The sequence below is a fragment of the Alosa pseudoharengus genome, unplaced genomic scaffold, assembly GCF_046254945.1.
Source record: "Alosa pseudoharengus isolate Yale_2024_CS ecotype anadromous, Long Island Sound unplaced genomic scaffold, YU_APseudo_1.1 YU_APseudo_1.1_scf_12, whole genome shotgun sequence".
NCBI classification, from domain to species: domain Eukaryota; kingdom Metazoa; phylum Chordata; class Actinopteri; order Clupeiformes; family Clupeidae; genus Alosa; species Alosa pseudoharengus.
In genome coordinates this window covers 8,640,064-8,667,852 of record NW_027468587.1, presented here as the reverse complement: position 1 = coordinate 8,667,852, position 27,789 = coordinate 8,640,064, and the positions used below count along the sequence as shown (strand labels likewise).

At 41.6% G+C, this 27,789-nt stretch overlaps 1 protein-coding gene across 1 annotated transcript; it reads right to left on the bottom strand.

Moving 5' to 3' along the window:
• Nucleotides 1-327: 327 nt before the first annotated feature.
• On the bottom strand, nt 328-27,442 carry znf1035 (zinc finger protein 1035). Its single transcript, XM_076279998.1, has 4 exons — nt 26,874-27,442; nt 9,384-9,450; nt 9,110-9,173; nt 328-8,997 (listed from the first exon to the last, which is right to left on the bottom strand). Exon 4 carries the CDS (start codon nt 8,950-8,952, stop codon nt 1,081-1,083), a length of 7,872 nt encoding a protein of 2,623 aa, XP_076136113.1. The 5' UTR covers nt 8,953-8,997; nt 9,110-9,173; nt 9,384-9,450; nt 26,874-27,442; the 3' UTR covers nt 328-1,080.
• Nucleotides 27,443-27,789: the final 347 nt, after the last annotated feature.

The window sequence follows — 27,789 nt, the reverse complement described above, 5'->3', positions numbered from 1 at the left end:
TGTCCAAAGGGTGCAAAGAATTGAAACTGTACCATTTTCTACCAGATAAATAGTTAATAGAAACTTTTTTGGGATTTCATGAAGTTTTTCACGTTTTCCAATTTCCAGTTTGTGCATATGGGTAAAGGTTCACTGTATTCCAATAATTGTTTCACATGTACTAAAATGCTAGTTATACAAGGCACTGACAATGTATGTATTGTATACATATATCAACCCGTATATAAATGGCAAATACATATTATCTCAAAATAAGCAGAGACAAGGAACTTTTATGAATACTTGTACAGAGAAAGTGAACAGAAAATATCTGATACCTGATTTGAATGATATTCGTTTTATTTCCCAACTGGCCTCCAACCAATATTCATGTCATACAAAAGAACAAAAACATCAGGCTAACAGTAGCCTATTCAGAATACAAATGTAGTCATGAAAATTCTCCATCCTAAAATCCATCTTTTCACGATCATATTAAATATTGAAGTGCTCAACAGCTTTAGCATCTCTGAACCAAAGGCAGCATATCAAAACATTCTCAAGAGAGAATAAAAAGAGTCTAAACAAACTGAATGTAATCTCAAATATTGACGAGTACATACATCTCAAATAACACTGAAATGTTAAGTTCCCATACGTTGCGTTGTTATGAACATGGAACAGGTGAGAAGAATAATACAGTAAACGGACTATGGTCCGACTATGAACAAAGGATGAATACATGTGTTAAGGGATATAAAAATTTATTTTACATAAAAAAAAAAGTTATTCATCTTCAGAATATGCACTGTGCAACTGGACAAGCCAGAACAAAAATTCACCCAACACATTTTTATATACATTAAGTAATGAATGACGAGTAATGAAAAGTAGCACAACACCACTGAATATGTACTGTACAAGAAAGGCATTGAATATAAACATCTCAGCTCTAAACAGATCCACTAACATCTCATGACCCTGACCTTAAGTTCGTCGACTGGGGTAAAATCTGCCATCAATAGCCACAACATGGGGTAAAGTTACATCTGTTAAAAAGAAACTGAATTTTGTTTTTACAGTGCTGGATAATATACGTTTTTATATTTGGTCAATGTCTGGATTTTCAAGAGCGGAACTAGTTGAAAATGAATCGGGTACATGTGTACGTTGGTGCTCTTCCAGAAGGTGAAAGAAAGCAAATGCCTTGTCACATTCTGTACATTCATACACCACTTCACCTACATGAGTCTCTTGGTGCTTCTTCAGGAGTGAAAGATGGCCAAAGGACTTGTAACACATGTCACAGCGGTGAGCCCCTCCAGTCCCTTGCAGTTCAGTATGTTTTTTCTCATGTTTCGACAGCTCCTGAGCTGTGGTGTAGCACTTGTGACAGACAGAGCACTGGAAGGGCCGGTCGACGTGAATTCTTTGGTGAGACAAAAGGGAACTTTCAGAGTCAAATGATTGTGGACAAGCATCACAGCGAAAGGGTCGCTTGTGTATAAGCTGATGCTTGTTGAGGTACCGCCTCTTCGCAAAGCCCTTCTCACAGACTTGACATTTGTAGGGACGGCATTCTGGATGCATCTTCCGATGCTCCCCAAGATCTGCTTGAGAGGAGAATCGCTTTTTGCAGTCTGGACAGTTGTAAAAGTCCTCTCCAACATCAACCTCCTCCTCCTCTTCAACGGTCCTTGAGGACCTAGAGGAATGCTTTTGGGAGGTGGGAGATTGCAACTTTGGGCCCGTCCTGTTTTCAGTATACAAACGTTGACGCTGAGCACACTGGTGCTGCCTGAACGCATCACTGCCCAGAAAACTTTCGCCACATTCTGTGCACTCATACTGGGTTGTGGCCGTCAAGTGACACTGCTCATGGCTTGCCAGTTCTGTTTTTGATGGAAAAGTCATATTGCAAACTTTGCATGTGAAAGAATGTATAGTGAGATGATCTGCCAATTCCATGGCCTGCGAATAACTCTGAGGGCAGATTGGACATTGGTAAATATTGTCAGGATCACTGTTTTTTGCTAGGACTGCATCTCCATCTTCATCAGCATCTCCAGATTCCTTCTCATTTCCATGACGTCTTATATGGTTCAGGAAGTGATGACGATAGGTGAAATTCATGTGGCATTGATTGCACTGATAACGGTATGGACCTGACACCTGGTGGCTGAGCTGATGCTTCTTCAGATGGGAACCATGCAAGAAGTGCTTGTCACATTCTGGGCATACATATGGACGCTCCTTAGCAGCTTTACAGCCATGTTCAGAGAGTTGTTCTGGATCTCGAAATCGCATTTTGCAAATTCCACAGCGATACTTAAAGCCCGTCGCATCTCCACTGCCAGAGGAAGATGATGAGGCGGAAGAAGGTGACGTCAAAGGAGGTGTATTTGACTCAATCAATGGGGGGAGTTCTTCCTCCTGCTCACTGTGAGTTTTGCGATGTTCTGCTCGGGTTATTTTACATGAGAAAGTGCGGTCACAGAGATCACAGGGAAAATTCTCATCACGATGAGTGGCCATGTGTTCAGCAAGTTGTGAGGGTCCTGTGAAGCTCAGATGGCACTTTGAACAACGATGAGGGCGGTTCTTTCCATGTGAATGTTTGTGTTTCCTTAACGCAAAGAGAGAGACAAAGCCTCTTCCACATGTCTGACACTGGAATTCTGACTTGTGGCTTCGCTGATGTTGTTGCAGGTTTACAAGCTGGAAGAAACATTTCCCACATTCTTCACACTCATGTGGTTTCTCCCCCAGGTGGCAACGTTGATGATCCTCAAGGCTCTCTGAGGTTGAGAAAGTTTTTCCACACACATGACAAGGAAAATATGGAGCAGAGTCCGAGTCATCTTCGCTGGCCTCATTTTCCTCCTTGACACTTACATCACTCTCTTCATCAACATCAACTTCAATATCGAATTGATCTGCTGAGGAGCCACTTCCTTTGTCATGATCAGAATTTGCTCTGACGCCTTTAGCATGTTTCACCTTATTGTGCCTAGCATATGACTTCCTGGTCAAGTAAGTTTTGTTGCATGGATGGCAGGTGAAACTCTCAACTTTGTGATGGGACATTGTAAAATGCAGATTTAAGGACTTTTGAGTCCAGAATCTCAAATCACAAACAGAGCAGGAGAAAGGTCGACTGGGATCATGGCATGACTTATGATTTTCCAAGTCAGATGGAAAACGGAAGCGTTTTAAGCAGATTTCACAAGTACTAGGGCTTTTTGTGCCATGTTGGGAACTCATATGTCGCGTAAGCGCACCTTGTTTATCAAATTTCTTGCCACAAATTTTGCAGCAAGGCTTCTCTTTAAGAAGATCTTCTCGGCCATGGTCCTCCAAATGACTGATGAGCATTAGTCCATCTGTGAAGCTCTGATCACATTCAGAACACTGGTACTTGTTGGCTTGTTTGTCTGAGCGACCTGAACTCTGGTCTATCTTTCTCAGTAGTTTCTTATTACCATCTTTGCATGAGAATTGGGTCTGCAGAACTCCTGTCCCTGTAGTATTTGAACCTTTGTCAAACACCAGGACGGCACTTTTTTCCTTAGTTATTGATTCTGAAGACATGGCAGTTGCTGGGCTGAGACTGTTTTGAATAAAGTCTGTTTTGCCCCGACACTTTCTCAGATGCCTTTTTTGAACATTCTTAGTAAAGAAACCTTTGTTGCACTTGTGACAAGAGAGAGGGTATGCTGTTGTATGTGTTTGTACATGTCTTCCCAATCCACTATTGTTAATAAATCGCATACTGCAGTAAGGACAAGGATAGGGTTTTGTGTCATTCTGATTATCCACATCAGTCTTTATCGTGCTGGTCTCATATTCTTCAAGAGAATCTTTTTTAATAAACACATCTTCAGACACAAGATATGGCTTCTGTAACGTGTCTTCTCTATGTGTACTGAGAAAATGCTGTTGCAGTTGTGAGAATAACAAAAACTTTTCACTACAGTTTGTACAAGAAAAGGTCTTAATTTTTAGAGGGGGGCTGGATTTGGTCTGCAATTCCTTATTGTTTTCTTTGCTATTAACAACACAGTTTGATTTGTGGCTTTGAAGTACATCTTGTGGGAACAACTGGCCACATCGTTCACAGAGGGTTTTTTCAGTAGCCTCTCTTTTTGAGGTGCATTTGACCAAGTGCCGCTGCAAATAGTCACGTCGGATAAATCGCTCTCCACAGTTTTCACAACCAAAGGGCTTCTCTCCAGTATGAAGACGGGTGTGCACCTGTGCTTGCCCTCGACTCTTGAATCGTCGGGGGCAGTAGGCACACGAATACTTCAATTTATTTGAATAATGCCCTTGTATCCTCTGCAGGAGTTTTGCCGTTTCCCTACACTGCTGTTCTGTAACTTTTGCATTGACAGTCTTGGCAGCACTGTTCAGTGACGCTCTTTTGCACTTCACCAGCAAAGTGTGTTTCTTCAGTGACGACGAGGAAGAAAATGATGAGCCACAGCGTTTACAACTGAATGGTTTGGATGTAGTATGCACCAGGGACGTATGACGGGCCAAATTAATTTGACTAGAGAACTCTTTTGAGCAGGTGTTGCACTGGAAAACCTCTTGTTTTACTCGTAAAGAATTTTGCCAGCCAGTCCCCACATGCTTGGGGCTTATCTTAGGGACACGGACTTCAAGCCTTTGCTTCTTCCCTTTGCATCGACTTTGATGTACCTTAAGATGATCATACCTGGAAAAGCAACTGTCACATGTCTTACAGCGGTATGGTTTTACATCTGTGTGGGTGAGGATGTGACGTCTGAGGTTCCTGGCTTTGGAAAAGTTCTTATTACAGAATTTGCATCCGTACTGACCATCGGCAGCAACTGTGGCTGCTCCATCTTGAGAAGTATTGACCACGGACTTAGTTTTCATAATTTCCTGAAGAGGTATCGACTTCCTTTTAAATATTCCATCACAGAAAGCTTCATGCTGAAGATATCGACGTTGGCTCGCATATTTATGCCCACAATGCATACATGTATATGGTTTTTCTGCCAAGTGTGAAGGAAGATGTTTCAGCAAAAAACTTCTGTACTTGAAAGACTTTGGACAGTGAGGACATTTATGTGCCAGCTTATCTTTCAGAGCAGTCCCAATCTCTTGAGAGCTCTTTTTAATAACATTTGTTGTGAGAGAAGTGTCTCTACATTTTTTCTCATGCACATTTTTGTTGTCTTTCCGACTGAAAGATTTGCCACACTTTTTACATGGGAACAAAATAACTGTGGCGGATTTCTCTCCATTGCATTCCTTTTCATGATAGTCTAATATTCTCTTTCTATAGCACCTCCCACATTTAGAGCAAGGGACAAGTAGTTTTAACTTGTGGCCATTCAAGTGCTTGGTTAGACTACCTGCCCATACAAAAGAGTGTGGGCAATGTGGACACGCAAATAGTTTTTTAGCTTTGTATAAGCCATGTTTCACTTCTTTTTTCTCAGTCTTTACTGTGACTGGTGTGTCTCTTGCCTCAGTGATCACCTTCGTACCCTTGCAATGCTCCATATGGGACTTGAGCGGCTCCATCCGATGAAAGTACTGGCCACATTTTTTACAAGGATAAGGTTTCTCCCCTGTATGAATGCGAATGTGGCGGACTAGAGCGGCACGACTGCTAAAGTGACGTTTACAGAACTGACATTTTGATGATGATGCTTTCGGCAAGTGACTTAAGCAGTGAGCTGCCAATGCTTTTGCATCCACAAAAGACTTTTGGCATAGAGAACACCTAAAATCTTCTTTGCTGGCTATGGGCTTCTTGAGTTTTTTGGCTGGCTCTTGAACCGGCTGAAGTGTGGCCTTCTTGGCTTGATTTGTCTCCTGCTTGTCTCTGCGCTCATGTGTCACCAAGTGTCTTAAAAGGTAAACAGGAAATCTGAACTCCATTTGGCAGTCTGGACACTTCAGCATTCCCTTGTTGTCATGACACGCTCTATGCTGTAACAAATCAGCAATGGTGGGGAAGATTTTGTTGCAGACTGAACACTGTACCTTTCTTTTGTGACTCTGAGCGTGGGCAATCAAATAGGCATGCTTTTTGAAACGTTTACCACATTGCTGGCAGTTGTAGGGTTTGTCTCCCTTGTGCTGAGCCATGTGTTTCTTCAAGGAGAGCGATTCTGTAAAGCGTTTTCCACAAAATCGGCAAGACAACTTCTCTTCTGGTCTCTGGTCTGAATTAGTCACTTTCAAATCATCAGGATTTGCAGTTCTGTACCTGACTGGCTTTCCTGTCTTGGCAGACAGCCTATGTTTCCTTGAATGTTTGAATAATCCAGAGGAATGAGAAAAAACAGCAGGGCATAACTTGCATTTATAGTATGTGCCACTGGGTGGTAATTTCTTAATCATTGAAACTTTTGGTTTGGACTTTCTTCCTAAACCCTCACTCTTTATTTCTTGTGTCATCTTGCTGATTTTGTTGGTTTTATACAGCGGTAAGCAGGTTTTTCTAATATGTCTAGCCAGATTACAGACAATGGTAAAAACAACACCACAGAGTGGACACTTGTACCCACTGCTTGTCTTTCCCTTCCCACCTGCTTTTGTGTACTCTTTGAGACACTGTACACGCAGATGTCGGACAAGATTGTAGGAATATTTGAATGCACGAGGGCAGAGTGGACACTTGAATTTAGGGGACAATGTGCCAAGAGAGGAAGCATTGGTCTCCTGTGCAGTGTCATCCATCTCCTGTTCTTGTTCATATGACATGGGCTTTTGAGACAGCTCCTCTTTCCGATCACACTGCTCTCTTCTGTGTCTATTCAGGTTCCACGAGTATTTGAATGCCTTGTCGCAGTCTTTACACTTGAAAGGTTTCTCATTAGAGTGTGTCTTCATGTGTGAATTGTATTGTGCACGAAGCTTGAAGACTTTATTGCATATGTTGCAGATGTTTGAAGGGGATACTGGGTCTCTCTTGTAGATATCCACAAGCTTTACATAACATTCACCAAGTGTGCCATCTGAAGTCTTGACTGCAGTTTTCATCACTCTCTTCATAGTGTGGGGCATCGCTTTCCTCTCAGAAGAGTTTAAATTGACACATCTATTTAACCGTAGGTGCCGCTTCAGGGAGCCACCCTGGGTAAAATATAAGCCACATCCATGACACCTATATGGCGTCTTCTTTTTATGTTTTAGTTCATGTATGAGGAGCCCTTCCTTTTTACTAAACAGGAGGGGACAATAACTGCATTTATACGTTGTTGGCTTGATGGGCTTTTCAGAGTCTTCACTGCTCTGGTGTTGCACTGCTTTTGGAAAGACCCGAGGTCCTTCCAGCTCATGATGTCCACACCTATGACGTTCTGCAAGTTTAGTAAGATAGCATCCACAGGTGTGACAGAATTGGAAACGGAGCTGAGAGTGCTGATGATGGTGTTCGATTAGATCATCTAAACTTTCTGCAGTTCCACTGCATTGTGCACAACGATAAACCCCAACCTGGCTGTCATTCTGCTCCTTGTAGTTTAAAACCACAACAGGATCCAACTTCTTCTTCATGTCATGCGATTCTATTAGACGTGCAACTTCAGAAAGGTGACTGCTGTCATTCTCATTTAAACTGGATGCACGCTGTTTAAAGTCCTCTTGTTTTGTTACATCTCCACTCAATTCAATTTGATCTTGTTCTGCCTCTCTACCTTGTGACTTACTATTATAGGGATCCAACATCAATGAGTCAGCAAAAGTATCTAATGCTTTTTGCTCATCTTGTGTAAGAGGTCCTTGTCTAGGATTATTTGGTTCTGGTTGGGTTTGGTTTGGTTCCTCACAGACAGATAAATCTGTAATCTCTGAATTCTGTTGAGTGTTAAAACTGGACTTGAGGCCATCTTCTGAGTTTTTCAGGCAAGTTTCAAGAAAGTCAAAACTACTGTGCTGCATCTCAAGACCACTGGTGAATTGACAGCCATCCTTTCCTTTTCTGACCCCATAATTATGACCAGATTCTAGTGTCTCTGTTTGTGGTGACTGTGATGTGGGATGTTCTTGAGGACGAGGAGTGGGAACAGGTGGCAAAGTCTCAAGGACTTCATCTGTGGGCTTTGGAGCATTGTCAGTTGTCAGTATGTCCATATTACCGTCCACGGTATCATCTTCATTTTGGAGATCAACGGGATTAGTGTTGGGTTCCTTGATCATCTCATGGACATCAGCAGTGAGTGGACCATCTCCAGAATTTTGAGTTTCCAGAGCAAGATCTGATACACTTTCAGGAGTAGTACACAGATCCTTTTTGAGATCTTGTACTTCATCTTTAAGATCGGATGTCTCCCTTTCAACGTCTGGTTCTGGGCTACTAATGTTTGAGTACTGATCCTCCTGTAAACTATCTTCTTGTACCACTTTCTGATTTTTCATCTTACAACCCAACGTTGCACTTTCACAAATGTCTGGCTTTGATGTGATTCTCTTATCTCCATCCGATGGCCACTCCACCTTGTTGATGTTCTTTGCTGACAGTGTCTCATGGGTTTCTGCAATTTGTTCAGAATCAAAAATCTCATCGTTATTCAAAGTCCCTTCATCGTCTGGTTCAGAGCAGCTACTAACATCCGAGTATCCATCCAGAAGGGCTGCAGTTGAAGGAAGGTCATCTTTTGGAGCCTGCAGGTTTGTCTCATTAAGTTCTGGAACAGTATCACCCAAAAGAGGAGACTTTGTGGGAGTCAATGCAGTGCAACCTCCGTCTTTTAAAAAGTCTATTCCCAAAGGATCTATTCCCAAAGGATTTGAACCCAATGCTGTCTCAGCAACAGTCTTTAAGTCTGTATGGGAAGTCTTCTGATATATTCCAGAAGCATGGTTGCTCTCCTGCTTCAACTGACTGTTAGTCTGAGCCTCCATATTCTCTTTTGGGCTCTGGAGTTCTCCCAAAGCCATTGGATCAGCTACTGGATTCGGGCAGCATTTATCCCATCCATGAGCCATGCCGTCTGCTCTTTCAAGAGGAGAGGAACATTCCAGTTTCCAAGCCTTTGAAAAAAACATGCAAGAGTATTAATGGTCAGAACATAGTGTTTGGAGAACTTGCTTTTATGGTCACAACAAATATAAATGAGCACCACAAGTGGACATTAACATATACCTTTTTCCACCTGTAGTCTCACAACCACAGCAATGACACAGATGAGCTTCATTTGTCAGGTGACCTAAACACAACAAAAATGGTTAAGATACCATTACTCTTACCATTGAAAAAGACAGATGACTACAAGATGACTGATGACTACATGCATTAGGAGTTTGATAAGCAGGGTTGAATATTGCTCACATATATGCATATATGCAATTCCAAGTGGAGCAAAACAATTTGGGTAGATGCATGCATTTGAAAAGGTAACAAAATAATTAGCTATTACCTGTTGAATCGCTCCTATGAAATCCAGTTTCAGGTCACAAGCGTATGTCCTCAGGCAAGCCGAGCCCCTGTTGTGTGGGAGAGGACACAGCATTTTGTTATTGGAATGGAGGAAATGAAGAGGAATCTACTGACAAAAAAAAGATTACTGACCAACCCAAGATACCTACCCCTTTATATGCAGCTGATTATCAGTGCCAGAGGAAGCAAAATGGGCCAAGAGCATTACCTGACCATGGCCATGCTTCACTTTAAAGGTTTACCTTTCAGGGTATTCTTCATTCTTCCTCATCCAAACATACTACTGTTTGTTAAGCATGAACAAAACAGAACACTGAACCAAAACCATATAAATGAGTGACAATAGGTTTGGCAGTTAATTCTATGAAGCAACGGAGTAGAACTTTTTGGGCCTCCTGACCAGTGGTTATGTCTGGAGGATGAAGAATGAAGAATAGGTAGATAGATACTTTATTGATCCCCAGAGGAAATTCAATACCCTGGGCCAGGTAATGCTCTAGGCCTATTTAGCTTCCTCTGGCGCTGATAATCAGCTGCATATAAAGGGGTAGGTACAGTCATTCAAATATTTGGAAATCCTTGGAGAAAACATCATACTGTTCATAGAAACCAATGGAAATATAAAGTGAGTAAACTACCGCAGCTGACGTTTGACTACCCATAACCTTAGCACTGGATTTTAACAATGAAAAGTGTGCTTTTATCAGTGCAAAAGACGCTTTTTGTGAAGGGGGACAAGACTTTTGACCGTGTGAGTTTGACAGTATTCACTTCCCGCAGCATTTTGATAATATTTTGTGTTGAATTTGGGGAAACCAATTGTTGTTTCAGTTGAGCTATTGAAATGGTCCTGGTTTGTTTGTTTTCTCAAAAAAAAAAAAAACTGCAAAGATGTGTGTATTCTGCTTAAAAAACAAAATTTCTAAAGGGGTGACAAGACTTTTGTCAGTGACTGTACAAGAACACTGTTGGTTCCATTTCATGAATGCACTTTTTTACATGTCACTTAGCGTACTCATTTGCACCACTGGTTAGTTGTTAAATTGCATTTTGTTGCAGTCTACTGGTATTTCACTGGTGCAATGACAATAAAGTTGAATATACTCTAATCTAATCTAAAAGACTTGAACTATTAACTAAAGGTGAATAAAATCTTAGTCAAATAAACACTTCAGCACATCTTCAAGCCTACTTATTCAAAAATAAATGAACTGACTTCCTATGCATATGTAGAAGAATCAAAATTCACAAAAATCCATGGCATGACCTCTTTTACTGATAGCTGTTGAAAACGGCATGGAACCGACAGGGATTTTTTTGTTTGCTCTTCGCAAATGCGGTGTAGCCTACAGGCAAGATGTTTGCAACTACATGACCTTTTATCAATCCAGTTTCAGTAGGCCTAGTTCCCAACCACAACTGATGAAGCGTGATGAACTGCCCCACTTCTGATTGTTTTTAGAGATTTTAGAGGTTTTACCAATGCTACAGATTTTGTGGCTGGTGCTACAAATCTATTCACCTCTGCAGCACCAGTGCTACTTGCAAAAAAAGTCAACATATAGCCCTGGTATCGCACAGATTTCATGTAGGCTATCCTGTCTGATATACCATCCTGTTGTTACAACCCTAAAATAACTAGCCCTTATCACCTCACGCATTAAACATAAAAGGGCTAGTCATGCAAATAAATTAATGAAATGTATTCGGAAATGGAAAAATAATTGCTAATGGTCAAATTAATCGTTAGATTAATCTAAAAATTAATTGTTAGATTAGTCGACTAATCGAAAAATACTTGAAGAGTCATGAAAAATAATCTCACTTCAGTCGGTACAAGTTTGTTTTCTATTTTTTTTTTAGTCCTTACCAATTTGCATGTTAGGTAAGCATATGTTGACATACTGTCATATAGTTGACATATAGTCAGTATAGCATATCAAAGCTGATTAAATCCGTGGGCTGCGTGGGTGGTGGGTGACAACCACACACACGTGTGCCGTCTCTCTAGCCTCCCTCACGCACTGCCTACTGGAGGACGTCCTCCACACAAAGTTACTCGGTCACCGCTACATTAGGCCTACGTAGGCTACTGAGCATATAACAATAGGCCATGGGTTCCCAAACTCCATCAATGTGGGCCTCCCTTCTGAAAACAGTGACACCTCCATGCCCCCCCCCCCCCCCCCCCAATCATTTTCAAATAATGATTTTCACTTCAGTTAAGCCACTTAAATCGGTGCTATACTATGCTATGCAATGCAATGAGTTTTCATCATATTTTCGACGTTTGGCTTTGTTGCCCATATCAGGCTTGGGCCGTGCAGCGATAAAATGTGGCAAATCTGTCCATTTTAAGTTAGCTATCGGAACGTCACATATTACCGTCACGTATGTCCAACCTCTTACGTGTATCTGTCACTTAATATTAATTTCTATACAAACCAAGGCGGCGGATTCCTAAAGAAACGCAAGCACCCACACCATAAGTTTATCTAAATTAGCTGTGTACCAAAAAATACATGTTACCGTGACTCGAAGAGCTGTAAACAGTGTTTTAAGGCTGCGTGTAGCCTACAAATCCAAGCTGCAAGTTACCGTTCACTGGTAACTTGCAGCTAGCTCGGCTGGCGGCACTGTTGCTAAATTACGTTATGAAGTTTGGTACATTCTCACTCAGGATAGGGATCAATAATACTTTCCACTATCCCAAAGATTTAGTATACATCTCTTCTATGATTTATTTTGATTTTATAATGTTGACAATTACATAATCATTGAAAAAAACATAGATAGTTCTAACAGAAATAAACGTTTTTCCTTCTTTTTTGAATCAACCTTCCGCGCCTCCCCTCAAATCATTTGGCGCCCCCCAGGGGAGGCGCGCCTCACAGTTTGGGAACCCCTGCAATAGGCTATGTACACGCAATGTCACAACAATGTAGGCTAACAACGCAGCCTGGACTACTACCACTTGTAACAGCAACAAACAAAGGCTCTCTCGACGACAGAAAAAAAAAAAAGGGCTAAAACTCAAATGCACCAATGACAAGATCAGACTATAGGCTACAAATTCAGCCGATTTGGACAATTCTGTTGATATCGCCAGCGAATTTCCCAGGGGTGATGGTAGAAAAAAATCCTGAGCCTGAACTTTTTTCCCTGAGAGGTAAGCGGGCCCCTAAATCAAGATATACGCCCTGATTTTGATAAATAGTCCCTTAGATAAAAGATTCTGGTGACTTTTGTGGATATAAATGATTCAGACATCACAGTAGCATCTTTGTGTAGAGCACCAGAGGTCCTGTTCATTAATCCATCCCTGCTTTAATCACTTACCTGCCTACTTAATGCTTGTATAGCATACTGAGACTACAGATACCACAGCCATACCAAGAAAGGTCAGTGGGTGGCAATTATAATACTTAAAAGTAAACTAGGAATTGATTAGTAGCCTAACCATTGACTAAAGGGCATGAACAAGGAGATATTAACTTTTCTGCAAAATATTTATTTTAAACATGTTATTCTTAAATTTGTCGGACAGATTAAAATCCGGCGAGATGCCATGTGTAATAAGATAGCCTGAGTGAGCGAGTTTATCCTCCCCTAAATTCTGACACAAAGTGACGAGTGGATGATCGATTGTAAGCGACAGATCAGAGCTAGTGATTGGAGCGGATGGAATTTTCTTGGAGCGTGGAGAGCTTTTTAATTTAGAGGCCGTTGCGGCCGCTCTGTTCTGCTCCAGTTTCGCTCAGAATTCATTCATTTAAGTCTTCCTAATAAAACCAAGACCAAAGATATTGGTCTAAGTTCATTGATGGGGATGGAGTTCATTAAATATTTTAGAAAGGAAACTGATAAGTCATACAAGTGTATTATTCCTACAAAACAAATAGATACAATGTAGACCATGGGGTGACCCTGTTTCAGTGAGTAAAGATTCATTTTGGAATCTAAGACGACACATTTCGCGGAAACATGAGAGTGTGCTACGGAGAGCAAAGAAAAATGTGAGCAATTTGAATATGCTTCATATGAAGTAGAAGGCTGAAAGTAAAACTCTGATGCTACGCCAGTATTCTTTAGGCAATTAATCCCACTGATCCCTTTAGTTTTACGCTTGTGTATTGACGTTGCCAAGCTTGTTCCTTGATGCACTATCGGTGTTAGCCTAGAAATCTAGACGCGCACCTAGCAGCAGCAAATTACATTTGCTGCCAGGGCTAGTCTAGCAACTCTCCGTTGGCTTGTGAGCTCCAGAAATCGAAACTTAATCAGGCCATTGAAATCGTGTATAGAGTCGTTAGGTGGGCTTAACATAATGATTGATGGCAGAGTTGCAACGGTTTGGCTTGAATTCCCTGCTACTTGAAAACAAATAAGATGGATGTTGCTGCTGGCGAACAGTGTGACACGAGTTAAGCTTTTATTATGTTGGCAAACGTTTGAACTAGCCAACTAGCTCCGCTGGTGGGAAACACATGGGACTCATAGCGCTGCCGCTGTCCTATTGCGTGCAGAGGGAATTTGAAAGACAACTGATTATCCCGCCCCTCGGACTGAGCACTGCGAACGGTGAGTGCCCAGACCCTACATTTTAATGTCGGTCTGGCTCGCCAGGCTATATCGGTGTTGCATTTTAAAATATTTTTTTTGGCAGAAATTGCCGTTGCTTAGTTCTTTGGGATTTAAGTTTTCTGTTTAAGGTGACAATTCGGCTTGTATATATTTCTCCCTCTTTAAAACTGGAGCAAGCGTGGAGCGATTTCACTAGAGTGGGATCACTTAAGTGAAATGGGGAGCGAAATTGAGCGGAGCGACCTGACGCGAATTTGAACAGAGGAGCGGCTGAGTAAACAGCCACCTTGAATTGCTCGGACAGCTACTTGATGACTAGGGTCTAACTCGTGCCGTGGCAGGACTTTTTTCCCCTCTAGTTCCATATAATATTTTCCTTGCGCAGAAACATACTCCTGGTTGCCGGAGTTTATGACACCAGCTTCCAAAGGGCTTTTCGTCTCTACCCACCTCCTCTATCCAAGACCAGCCATTTATTCTTCATACCTTTATTGACAAGTTTGGCGTCTTCCCCTGGCTTCATAAAGTTGCACTCTATGACAATGACTATGTTTCGCGTTGCCAGTGTGGGAAACACATTCGTAGTGTATGGGAAACACAAAAGAAATTTGCACGTGAGAACACACAAACCTGATTTTTTCCCCCTGCATACACACCGATACGCCGGAAATCAGGCGTGGCGCCGGAGCGCTATCAGGCCTGATTTCCTGAGTAGGGCGGAAATATTAATGCCAGGGACGAGGAACAGGCCTTGCAGTGTGATGTGAAGAACAATGATGTGGTGTCGGGGAGGCCCCACAACATCCTGACAGAGACAGAGAATGGTTTGATTTTCTTGCCTAGCTTGAGGAACGAACACCTGCGATAGTGTTTCCACTGGTAACATTTCTTCATGGCAGCCCAACACAGCTGTTAAGATACCAAGAGTGGAAACTCGAAGGGAAACAGATCTAGAGCAAAATGGGGACACCGCAAGGAGAGACAAGGAAGAAATGCAGGACCTGTGGAAACAGTCGCCGTTGCAAACTTCTGTCCGACAGAGTTGCATCTGAACCGACCCGAGCCCAATGCAGATGATGCCTCAGTTATTCCCATGCTAGTGATTAAACGTTCACATTTGTGGATAACCAGTCTTTAACCCATTAAACGGAACAAACAACAAAAGGAATTCTTAATTGTCCACAGAATCAGATGAGGACGCAGGTCACACACAGCGCACATTAACACAAGAGGCCCAAGTAAGCAGCCTATTGGAATAGAATTCTAGTCTTACCATTGACGAAAAGTCCTGAAATGAACTGCAGTCTTTGAAACTGCAGTCCTTCTGTCACTGATCCATAAAGCAATGTTAATTGGGGCAACTCAAGGAAATCCTCTCCTCCAATTAAACAAGACAACCTTATACCAGTAGGCTATGTCTTTACCACAATATGCAACGCAAATAGGCCTACCTCCACATAGTAGGCCTAGATTGAATGAACTTTCTTTTCTTTGGTCTTAAAATCTCCAGATAGGCTAACAACTTTTCTTTAACGTCACTCAAGACAGCCTGTCTTGCCGCCTAAAGTGCACATGCATTGTCACAACTACATAAACAACTCTTGCACACAGTAAGAAAGCGGTTAGGTCTCGGTTTTACATTTTATTTTATTCTCAAAAAACAAATGTGAGGCAGTCATGTGAAGCAGACTTGTTAGTTACCCAACATAATAAGCTATTTTACATGTAAAGCGTCCAATGCATACATTTCTAAGTATTTGTCCAGACCCTACCCAACCAGTCGGGCTCAGGTCGGGTAGCCACACTCTAGTGCGTGTGTGTGTTGTTTGTCAGGTGTGTCATTCGCCCAAGACTGTACTTTTCAACTCCAAAGTCTCTGTGACTTAGCCCTAACCCTTGATGGTATAACCATTGTGGAGAGAGCCCTAGATTAGAACACTTAGCGAGTAAGGGTGTCACAATCTTGATTTTATATCGAAATCGATCGAAATTACATCTCAATCTCGAACTTAAAAGTAGAATCGACGATGCAGCCACACCCCCAATGTCACATCCAGCATGTATGCCAAGACGCACAAACACACATGCACGTGCTGAACTGCAGCGTCAACACTCCTCTAATTATAGGCTGCAGCCAGTTAAAATATACACATCAACCTACCGAAATCAAAGCCCCTCTTGCTACTTTGAAATCACCGGTGTGGAAGTATTTGTTCATTCACGTCAATTAAAACTAACTTAGCCTACTCAACTTAGCAAGTGAAAAGATGATAGTGATAGTGATAGTTCTGTTTACATTACAACCTCGCGGTTGGAACGGATTCAAAATAAAAAGCGGTTTCAAAATAAAAGCCCCCCGAAACAGAAAAGGCCAAAAAGAGTAAATAACATAAGGAATGCATTAATAGTAATATTTAAAAAAGGATCGAAAATCTAATCGAATCGTGACTTTAAAATCGAAAATGACATCAAATCGAGGATTTGGAGAATCGGGACACCCCTATTAGCAAGCTTGCTTGCAACAGTTAATCTCTTTTTGTATCCTAATAAAACGACGATCTAGACGATCGGTGAGATCACAAAGACAGTCCGATCTATTCTAATTTTTGTCTGGTTCCTGATTGCATTTATTTCATTTTCATGCATTTGTGCGTCATCCTTGCCTCTCTGCGGAAGTCTGCTACAATGTAACCTGCCCATACCCAGAGGGTGAGTACTACCTGTATTTGTGCATAAAAAACACTAAAACCCTCAATACCCCGTTTTATAATAAGGAGTTTCCTTCCTTTTGTCAATAAGATGTTGTGGGATACGGAAAATGTGCCTCTCATTCTTTGCACTAAAAAGTAGCAGAAAGTGGCAGAACCTGCCAGGTAGAGGTCTGCGCAGGACAGATTTTTCAGTCCCGTGCCCGGAGCTCCTGCAAAATTCTGTCCCGCTCTCGCAATAATGTGTAATTTTTAGTCCGGCTCCCGCAAAATTCTGTCCTGCTCTCTGCTCTCTCATTTTTAGTCCGGCTCCCGCCCGCATCTGTAACATTATGTCCCGCTCCCGTCCGCAAAAGCACACAGGATATGCAGGAGGAATATTCAGTTTTGCCTTGTCTTACAAAAGGAGCACTTGACACACAACTTAAAAAGACTGCCAGATGTCTAGCTGTTAGCTGGCATCCATTCTTTAAAGGGGACCTTGGCAACTATTTCAACGTAATAAACACGTTTAGAAATTATTTGGATGGTTAAATGACGTGTTTCGGTGAAAATGGTGACTTTCCCCACTGCGCCTAGCGTCCCCAGGTGGCAGAGGTAGAAAGTAACGAATTACATTTACTCACGTTACTGTATTGAGTAGTTTTTTTGTGTATTTTGTATTTTTTAAGTAGTTTTTAAAATCTGTAATTTTGTTTTTACTTGATTACGTTTTGAATGAAGTATTGTACTTTGCTACATCACAAATCCAATCCATTACTGAGTAAAAAAAGATGGAGGCGGATAGAGTAGGCTACCTCAGATTACATGTGTAACCCAGGAAAGTGTATTTTCCGCTCTTTCAACGGGTTGTCTCAGTTCGTTTTTAGCACTAACGATTGCGGAGATATTCAAGCAGTTTAACACCATGGGATTCGTGTTTTAACGTTTGCGCTCACCTTTAGAAAGAAGTTTATTTCCCTCATTTTGATCACTTTCTTTTTCCTGTTCTTGACTTTGTTTGTTGTAACCCAACTTGGTTTTCTTGGAGAAAGACATTGCCAGTAGCATATCAATTAGCGGCCCACTACTAGCGATGCTCAACTACATTTAAACGAAATGAGATACCGAATCGTTGTTCAGGCGGACTAAACCATTTTGCGCTTTAGCAAGGGAGGGTGTGAGTGACCTTAGACCAGGGGTATCAAACACATATTAAGTAGGCCTAGTGGGCTGGAATTGTTGGAATGAGACCTTGTGAGGAGGGGCGTCATCGTCATGGTCATTTATTGGTCATTTAAAACATTTTTCTGCATGGGTATCAAAGTGTTACTTGATGATATCACAAACAAGTACAAATAATGTACTGCTGTCATATAGCCTACTGCTCTTTCTCTCTTGAAATGCCCTACTTCCATGTTAGTTTTTCTGCTTCTTCCTTCCTGAGGATGGTTTGTAGTACGGGTGGGCGATATGGACAAAAAATAATATCTCGATATTAGGGCTGAAACGATTCATCGAGTTACTCGAATAACTCGATTACAAAAGTTACTTGAGGCAAAAACCCTTCCTCGAAGCATCGTTAAATTCCTATGACGCGCACTATACGCGCAGGGATTTTATTGTTCCACACGGACCGTTGTTCGGGAAGCACACCACTAGCGCGTGAATCGTGATACATTCTGAATCATAGATTATGTCTATGTTCTGAATTTAGCTGGCGCAATTGCGAAGTCAAGATGTCCATAAATGGCAGAGAATGTCTAAAGTTTTCAAGTAAAGATTTGGGATTATTACATACTCATAAAAGGTAAAGAACAAGCATCTGAACCGAAAACATCCACTCCATGCTGTTTCACCAAGTGTCAATAAAGTAGGCTATCCATCTATCTACGTAGCCTATAGCCTACATTGATGTTGGCTGATTTTAATCACAAACTGTATTTGTAGCGATGTCGTGATATAATCAATGTTTAGCTTTGATGTGTTTAAGTAGTAAACTTATTCACGTTCAATTGCAAGACAGTATGCCTGCATGCACCCTCATCTTTCTCACGCACCGCACACGTGTACACACACACACAGGTTGCTAGGTTACCATAGCAAATAGGCTCACCCCAGAAATAATTTTTTAAGTAGCCTAATTGTAAAATTATTTGTAAGTAGCCTAATGGTAGGCTATTTTTTAATAATGGTAAAATTATTTGTTAGTAGCCTAATGTCAAATGCTGCAGGTGTAGAAATCTCTATAAAACAGATATTTCCTTTGATGTCAGGTCTAGATTACAGCATAAAACTCGTTGTGCATATTAATACATTAAATTGCTTTCCCTCTTCTCCCTCCCAGCACTTCACAACATAGCTGGGCGAACAAAGCTGTCCATACTAAGTCATGCACAAGAGGTTGCAATTTTATAGAGCATTTTGAACATTATTTAATTGTTGGCACTGGCACTTATAAACACTAAATGGGTAAATTGCAATAAATGGGCTTAGTTTTGGAGCCAAATGTTGGAGTTAGAATAAATACCTCTGTGCCAATTGCTTGATCATTTTAACAGCAATGTCATTTTTGTTATGCATTATTTGTTTTGGTTGTTTAAAAATGCAAATAAAAATTATCCGATTAATCGATCGATAAAGTGCTAGATTAATCGATTACAAAAAGAATCGATAGCTGCTACTCGATATTTTTTGTGATTTTGACGATATCGATATCCTTTAAAAAAAATTTTTTTGTTAAAGTCTGAGTTACTTTACCGCTAATTATTTATGAATAGCATCATTACAATAATAACCAATAACCTAACCTGTTAGCCTAGAAATCTAGACGCACCCTAGCGGCGGCAAATTAATTTGCTCAGCCTGTACGTCTAGTATCAAACCATAGGAATTTCTATTGGCTGATGCCGTGGACTTCATCCAATCACAGCGCTCTATTTTGCTCTTCCAAGAGGCTAGCATTCCAAGTTACAGAATAGAAACTAATGCGTTAGCTTATGGCTAATGTATATGAGAAATTCCATAGAGATGCTAACGTTAGCATAATCGGTAAACGTAGATATTTACAGCGAACTTCAGTCCATTTACAAAAGAGTTACTTGAGAATAGTTCTTTGTTTACAACTGACTATTAAAATACTCAAAGGCTAATGTTTTCTCTCCATATAATACAGTGTAGGAAAAAACGTGACTGTCTCATCAATGCTACATGAACAGAAGTAGCTGCACAAAATCCCTTGTAGGCTACGTCTTGATCTGGCTACACAAAATAAACATTAGACCTGCGTGTGACAACGTGGACCCACTTGCATACACCTCCTGGATTTGTGAATGTATGGGGTTTCAATGCGTGATTTCGAGTGTTTTTCCCACATAAGTAATTAGGGGTGAACGATTTTGGAAAAAAATCTAATTGCGATTTTTCTCACCAATATTGCGATTGCGATGCGATATGCGATTATTTTTAGGCTCTTTATCTTCTGTCTTATTCAAAGACAAGCAATATATTACTCTATAGTATGACCAACACAAAATTAGATAAGTTAAACATAAACTGTTCTTTCCTGGAGCCCAGGCCTATGTTATGATGGCATTAGGTCATTGAATAAGATTGATGAATGAAATATTTTTTATTTAACTATTTTAATCACATTAGTAGACCTATATTTGTTGAACTGATTCTTATACCTTTCTATTTTGTTTCTATTTCATGTAGATATGATCTTCTTTCGTTAGTTAACAGTTAGGTCTACATGCAGTGGCACTGACACGGCTTCTCCTTGTCCTGTGCTCTCCGTGCGCGCGCACGCGCACACACACGCACGCACGCACGCACGTAAGCTAATGTTGGAACAGCTGGGTTTTTGGTGGTTAGCTGTGTCAACTACTTGCACATTATGTATCAATTCATTACCTGTGAGATGAAATGTTTGCGCAGCCAACCCCCTTGGATATCACAAATGCCCCCACTGTCACTGTACTCCAGTAAACAAAGTCCCCAGTGCACAGGTGAATGGCTGCTGCTGGGCAGCCTAAACAGTCGTGGAGTTTTAATCATCAGCTGGACAAGTGAACGAAGTTACCAGCCAGAGTAGCAGCACAGGGGAATTATGAACTAGAACCAGGGACATGGCAGGTTCGAGCAAAAGGTAATGAAGAGGTTTAGTTTTAACCAAAGTAGCTCTACTGATCAGACCTTTCTTGACACTGTTAGCTGGTCCTCTTGTTTACGTTTTTCGCTTCTTCAGTGGTCGGTGTGAAGAATCGTGGCGCGTCGGCAAGCACAAGTATAAATGCGTTTTGGTGACGTCACATATTACAAAGCGTAATCGCAGCCTTTGCGGTTTGAAAATCTCGTTTCATCATATCGCGATATTATCGCAAATGCAATAAATCGTTCAGCCCTATAAGTAATTTAAATACTCGATAATGTAAATTTGTACATCGTTAAAACAACAATCACGATATTATCGCAGACGATATATATCGCCCACCCCTAGTGGATGGATGGATGGATGGATGGATGGACGGACGGACGGACGGACGCGCGTGACTCAGCCAACCAGTGTTGGGGAAGTTACTTTTAAAAAGTAGTGTTTGCTCGTTACTCGTTACTTCTCAAAAAAGTAATCCGTTACTTTACTTAGTTACCCTCTATGGAAAGTAACTTTTTACTAAATGTGTAGGCCTACAAAGTTCTACTATGGAGGACATAACAGGTATTTCTTTTGTGCTCTTTATTATCAAAAATGCCACAAACAGAGCACTTGACAAGAAAACACTGGGCTTATAGGCTTCAACACCACCACTAAAGCCCTGTGAAACAATATCAAATAACATAGCCTCGATACATCTTGGGCACAAAATATATGAGGGCTTATTTTATAGCCTTATACTCTTTCATTAAACAGGCGCTCCTGCGAAATTTAGTGCAAAGCTAGTGCAAATTGTATCAATAGGCTGGCAGTTTGTAACAAATCGCCCCCCTTATTCAAAAGAACGGATTGCCACTACGCATAAATAAGGTTACGGGCGGATCCAATAAGCAGGAAATCGTGCTGGTTCAATGCAGATGAAGGCCGTTTAACTTAACTTAAACTGGCAAAAGGCCTTGCCTTCCTCTTAATAAGAGTGTATATTACAGAACGCAACATATGAGATTGATTCACTTTGTATTGTAATGCACGAACTCGCGGCCACTCGGCGCGCAACTGAAGGCCCGACACATAATTAACAACAAAGTTTCACAATGCACCAACAAATACCCCCCAAAGTTCAGTGCTCAATAGTCGCGACATCAATCAGATGATTCAAACAGTCCAAAACACAACCGTGATCCCCGGAATAGGAAAAAGTTCTTACAGTGCGCTTACAGTCTGTTGAGGAGTCGTTTCTCCATACAGTTGCGAAACGCAATCTCACCAAAACACGCGCGTTAGGAAAAAGGATCCTTTGCTTGCCGTAATCCAATGACTTCGGAAAAGAATGATAATCCACATCGATCGCAGATAGAGGAAGAATCACGGTACGTTCAGCATGCAAGGCCTCTAAGGGGCGAGCGCTCTCCCCGCGCCTCCATTTAAACTAAGTGCAATAAAAGTCACTCCTACCCAAAACGCGCGTCCAACAGTCAGCTGTCATCCAATTTACATACATGGCATATTACATAGAGAGAAAATAGTAACACATTTTCATACAAACAACCATGTAAAAAAGGTGATTTTGGCAACCTTTACAAGTTGAGTTAACGGCAGTGGACAAAATCAGGACACAGTGTAGGCTACCCTCAGAAGTTAGCGTTGGCTGCTTCCCTCTTGCTATGATTGCTCTTCACTGCCACCAGCCTCTGTCACGTACTGTGTGGAGCTATGATTGCACTTCATGCTACCAGCCTCTGTCACATACTGTAGGCTGCCGTGTGGAGCTCGTGCCTATTGCGCATGTAGCTTAGAAAGCAGCATCACTGTCAAATCTGTCCCTGGGAAAAGTAACGTTGCATCGATATGAAAAAGGAACTATGTTACGTTACCAAATTTTCAGTAGTAACGCGTTACACTACTTTTTACTCGAAAAAGTAGTTACGTTACTGTAACACGTTACTTTGTAACGCGTTACACACAACACTGCAGCCAACACAATCCAAATAAAACATTCACAATCTTGAAAGCAAGGACGCATAGAAAATGACAAGATAAATTACTAGTAAATCTGCTTAGTTCGTCCACCACTCTCGGCCCTCGAACCCGCCACCTCAACACACAATGGCATGGGAGTCGAACGCTCTAACCACTGAGCTAAAAGCCCTGGCTTCCAACTCAGCGATTAGAAGCGTTCTTAACTCATTGAGTGCCAAAAACTTAATATTACGTTTTTCCTTCCCATGCGTTGAGTGCCAAAAACGCAATATTACGATTTTAGCTTTTTTTTTAATTACGAAACTAGACACTCTAACACACCTTATATGTGATTTTGGGAACTCTGTGATGAATGGAAATTAAATATATGACAATCGAAAACTCATTAAAAAACGCATCTGGACATTTTATCTGGATATTTAATCTTAAAACTCTGCTTTTGATGGTTGCCGCTTCGGGTTGAATCAGTGACACATGCACGTCAGGTCAAAACCAGGCCATTTTCGTGGGTTTATCACTAGGTGGCAGTCTCGCCAGGTCTCGCTAGGTCACTTCCCGGAAACTTTACAGATCACAACTCATTATTTTGACACATCATCTCATTATTTTGAGATAGCATTTTGATCACACTTCTCTATTAGCTTAACTGTGGAACTTCACACTATTACATATGTTGGAACGCCACATCAATATTACAACTCTAGAAAGAATGCTTCAGAGGAACTGGCTGTGGCAAAGACGCAGTCTTCTGGCCAACAACATGGATGTATCAGAACTGTTAGATGGCAGGGATGGATCATCAGGGACAGAAAGACCGCTTGTCTCTTGCCGCTTCAAATAGATGGTGCGCGGCACCATCTGAGATGGAGAGTCGTGACCGAATTATATCCTAACAAAATAGGTCTGAGGTTATTTGCAAAGCTATTGTCAGTGAACTAGCATGTTGCTAGTCCCCACAGTAGGCTGCTTGAAGCAGTCGGCTATCAACACACAGGGTCTGCGGTCTGTGTCGCCTCGACGTGAGGTTAGACATTTTTGGAGGTGCACGTTGAGCGACGGCGGAGGGTTCGGAGGGGGTATGTGGCGATGTAGAAGGGTCTGCTGTGGGGGTAGGCCTACACAGTCGATTCAGTGCAGAAGCATAGATCAGCCTTTAGATGAAGAGCATGAGCCGTATGGGACAGTAACTAGTGTATCACTTTATCTAGGCTACATAGGGAAGACAACTAAATTTAGCCTGGCACAGCCTGCATCCTTGCTCAGTTTCATTATGGTATGGACATGTAAGCGCTCTGCACGCCAGTATACCAACCGCATTGCTGGGAGGTGTGGGAACCTTTAACACAAAAAAGAAATCCTCCGCTAGAACCCATCAATGCAACTACTGATGCATAGGCTATCCCATACGGCTTCAATTACAAGACTAACACATTGTGGCAGTTAAGCTGGATGTTCGGTTAGCCTAAACTTGAAGATATATGCGCTGCAGTGTTCTAAAGCAGCGGAACCTGCAGCTGCGAGCTGGTGTTCTTAAACAGAGACCAATGTCTGTACAATAACTGTACAATTTTTTGTATATCGAATTTAGATACACTTATGGGGGGGGGATGCTTGCGTTTGTTTAGTAATCCTCCATCTTGGTTTGTATAGAAATGAATATTAAGTGAAACATACAAGCAAATTTGAGTCGTGACTGTGTTGTAGCCTACTTATAGCCTAGGCCTACACGGCATCACAGTCGTTTTTTAAATCAAAATGGTCCGACGCCACACTTCGCTGTGACCTCTTCATGATTACTTTTGATTGAAATCAAAACGGAAACTTTCAGGTAACTGAGTAGGCTATGGCGTCAAATATTGCCCCCGGGTGGCAAAATGTTTAATTGCTGCCACAGTGAAATTCATTTCATTGCTTCAAGACTCTACGCAACACAACCTGCATTCGTTTAATCGTTAACAAATTAACATGATCGACAAAATTCTTAATGATCAATGATCGATCGTCTATTAATCATGCCCATCCCTAGTCTGGAAACAGGTCTGGTGTTGCAGTGCCATCTGAGGTCCAAAAGACCACAGCCATCCAATTTGTTTTTCAGCTATCTTCTGCAAAGGCATTGCCAAACAAAACAGCGGAGGTTATGCAAGACTGTACAATGCAACGTATGTCATTCATGCTACAAAAAGAAACCAGCCAGTTTTACCAAATAGCACCAATGCCTTACAGTTTCCGTGTGGCTATTGGCTTATTGACTAATGTATGCGAGACAGAACTGCTTGGTTGTTTGCGGTGTGTATGTATGTTTTTGATTAATGGGATCAACGTGCTTTGATTTGAACTTGGTGGTTGTAATATACAGTGCTTTTAAAGCATGTCCATTTGTGTACAAACCACAAATGCACCTTGCACAATTCCTTACTAACAATACCTGTTTTATGCTGTGGCCAGCCACTGAGCGTCTTTTCCCTCCTGGCTGCGTGTGCATGTAAATGGAAACACTACACTACCCTATTCAACTAAGATAGGCTGTCTGGCTAGCTAGCATGCACAGGCCTGTGTGCTTGAGTTCTGTCACTGGTAATCTAATTTAGCAGGGCATATGAAATCATGAAAGAATCCTCCAAATAGAAATAAGGTTACTTATTAAGGCCAATATGACAATTGTCTACACATATCCTGCCCCTTTTTGTGACGTAAGTAACCAACCAGCATGATCATCTGAAATAGCCTAGCTGCCCAAACCAGTTCCCAAGATGGCCACCAAGTGGTGAGACTTACCTATAAGAACTTTGCAAGAACAATATCCAGGCTCTCTACCTTACATTTATTCATTTAGCAGATGCTTTTGTCCAAAGCGACTATTATGGGGCTTTTGACCCCAGAGCAACTGAGGGTTAAGTGCCTTGCTCAAGGGTGGGGGGGGGGGGGTCAGATGATTTTTCTGATATTGTGAAAAAATATCATTACAGCTAGTAATTAGAATGGTATTTCAGTGCACTTAACTTCTAACTTTTGAGAATTCACACTCTGCTTGTGGGGGAATACATCAAAGCATTTCCAAAATAATGATTAGCGTTGTGACAACTGAAATCCATCAGGAGATCAAACTTGTAACATCTAAAATCGCCATCTAAACAACAACGTGACACCCTGGCTTATGGCTCACCTGTCTGTGTATAAGAGATCTGGTTCTGACAGTACAGTTTGGGCCAGATGCGTTAATTCAGGGAGCATCAATGCCCCACAAAACTTGGCATTTCACAACAGCATCACCTTTAGTGTTAAATGCGGTAGCAATCTGAAAAGGTGAGAGGGACTGTCCTAGTCAATACCTCTATGTCATATTGATAGCACATTTAATGATCAAATATCTGTTAATGGCAAGACTTTCACATGTCCCACAAATAAGACGGCAAAACGTGTTTGCATCAGTTCATTCTCTGTATGTATTCTCATGACAGAAAACATGATAGGGCAAGTTAGATTTTCTAGGATGTGATCCATTAACACAACTAAACATTTGCCCACAAAAATAGTTCGATTGAAAACTTTGTGCTTTCAGCAATCCCAACCTCAAAGGATTAACGTCAACTGATTAGAGGACCACTGCAGTTATGTATACCCCTTTTCACGTACACCACCTTAGCCATCTAACGTAAACCGAAACTTCAAGATGCAACTTTCCAGCAGCAACTACGTTAGTTAGCTCGCTAGCCAGTGCTAGTTGCTAGTTACGTCATACACATTACTTCGGCTACTGCGGCTGCATCGCTAAACAAAACGAATTCACTGTGGATACACCAACTTATGCAAACCAAAAACAATCAAAAGCAGTTTGAGTAACTGTAGTGGTCGTGATCATTGCAGAATGTCGTACACAGGTCGATTACACTAGTACTTGTTATCCTATGGTGGTTTCATTAGCAAACTGTTTGCATTGTTTGATTGAGGTTATGGTAACGTTGGTCGTTCCCAGCTAGCTGGCTAGCTAGCTGCAATGTTCCCTCTGCATTATCACAACCAATCTCAGCAGCAAGTGAGCGCGCGACGTATTGCCACTTACCTTGGCTGGTCTAATTCAATGGTTCCCCCTCCCTCTCTTCTTTCTCAGGACAGAAGTTGGTTTGTGTCTAGTCCAGGTGGCAAATAATGCACTCGTTTTCGAGCGTAAGATCGATCAAACTGTTTAGATAAATTAGTACTGTTAGTCTTTCGTGCCGTCGTCGCCCATTTTCCTTGAATTCGCCTATTTCACAGACAATGTGGAGAACCCACGACGTTTCACGACACAGAATCATTGGGCCAATAAGGGGGAAGGAAGGAACCAAATGAACCCGCCCTCGTTCTACGGGGCTTCCATTTCACAACTCACAACGTGCGCAAGCGGTAGACTGCGCATTGCCCTGGTGTACGTTGGTGGAGCTAGTAAAATGGCTTCCAGTCTGGTTGGGTCATTTCTTCATGGAGGTCTTCTTTTGCCCTGTGCAACCACCTTCATCAGTTGTTTGGTGCTAGGTCAACCCAAGAAGCAGATTACTGGCCTCTGAACCACAAAAAAAGAACCCAAGGGAAATGGTCCCTCCTCAGACACTTGTCCTGAGTCCCTGCATAGATCCAGGAACCAGACCTTGGCACCAATCAAGTAAAAATTGTATAGGCTATATACTGTGTAGTAAGGAAGTGTCCTGGATAGTGCCCCCATATCAGAGGGTCCCATATCTTTGTTTTTTAGGAGATACCATTTAAGAACTACAAGGTTACTCATTGTTGGCACCTCATGGGAGCAGGAACTTGCAGCTGGTTTATGTAAGGGCATGCCAGAACTGTGTATTGTAGTGGCAAGGCTAAAAGTACAGTATGGGGTCCTGGAGAAATCGAATTATACCCCTCCCTTCCCTATTCCCGAAGCATGGTGATTGGTTCTGTAATTTTCAGCCAGTTGGGTTTTTTTAGCACACTTCAAAGTGAATGTTACCTCT

What these genes read in the sequence shown, in the direction of transcription:
- znf1035 (XM_076279998.1), bottom strand. Translation starts at nt 8,952, where the DNA reads ATGGCTCATGGATGGGATAAATGCTGCCCGAATCCAGTAGCTGATCCA.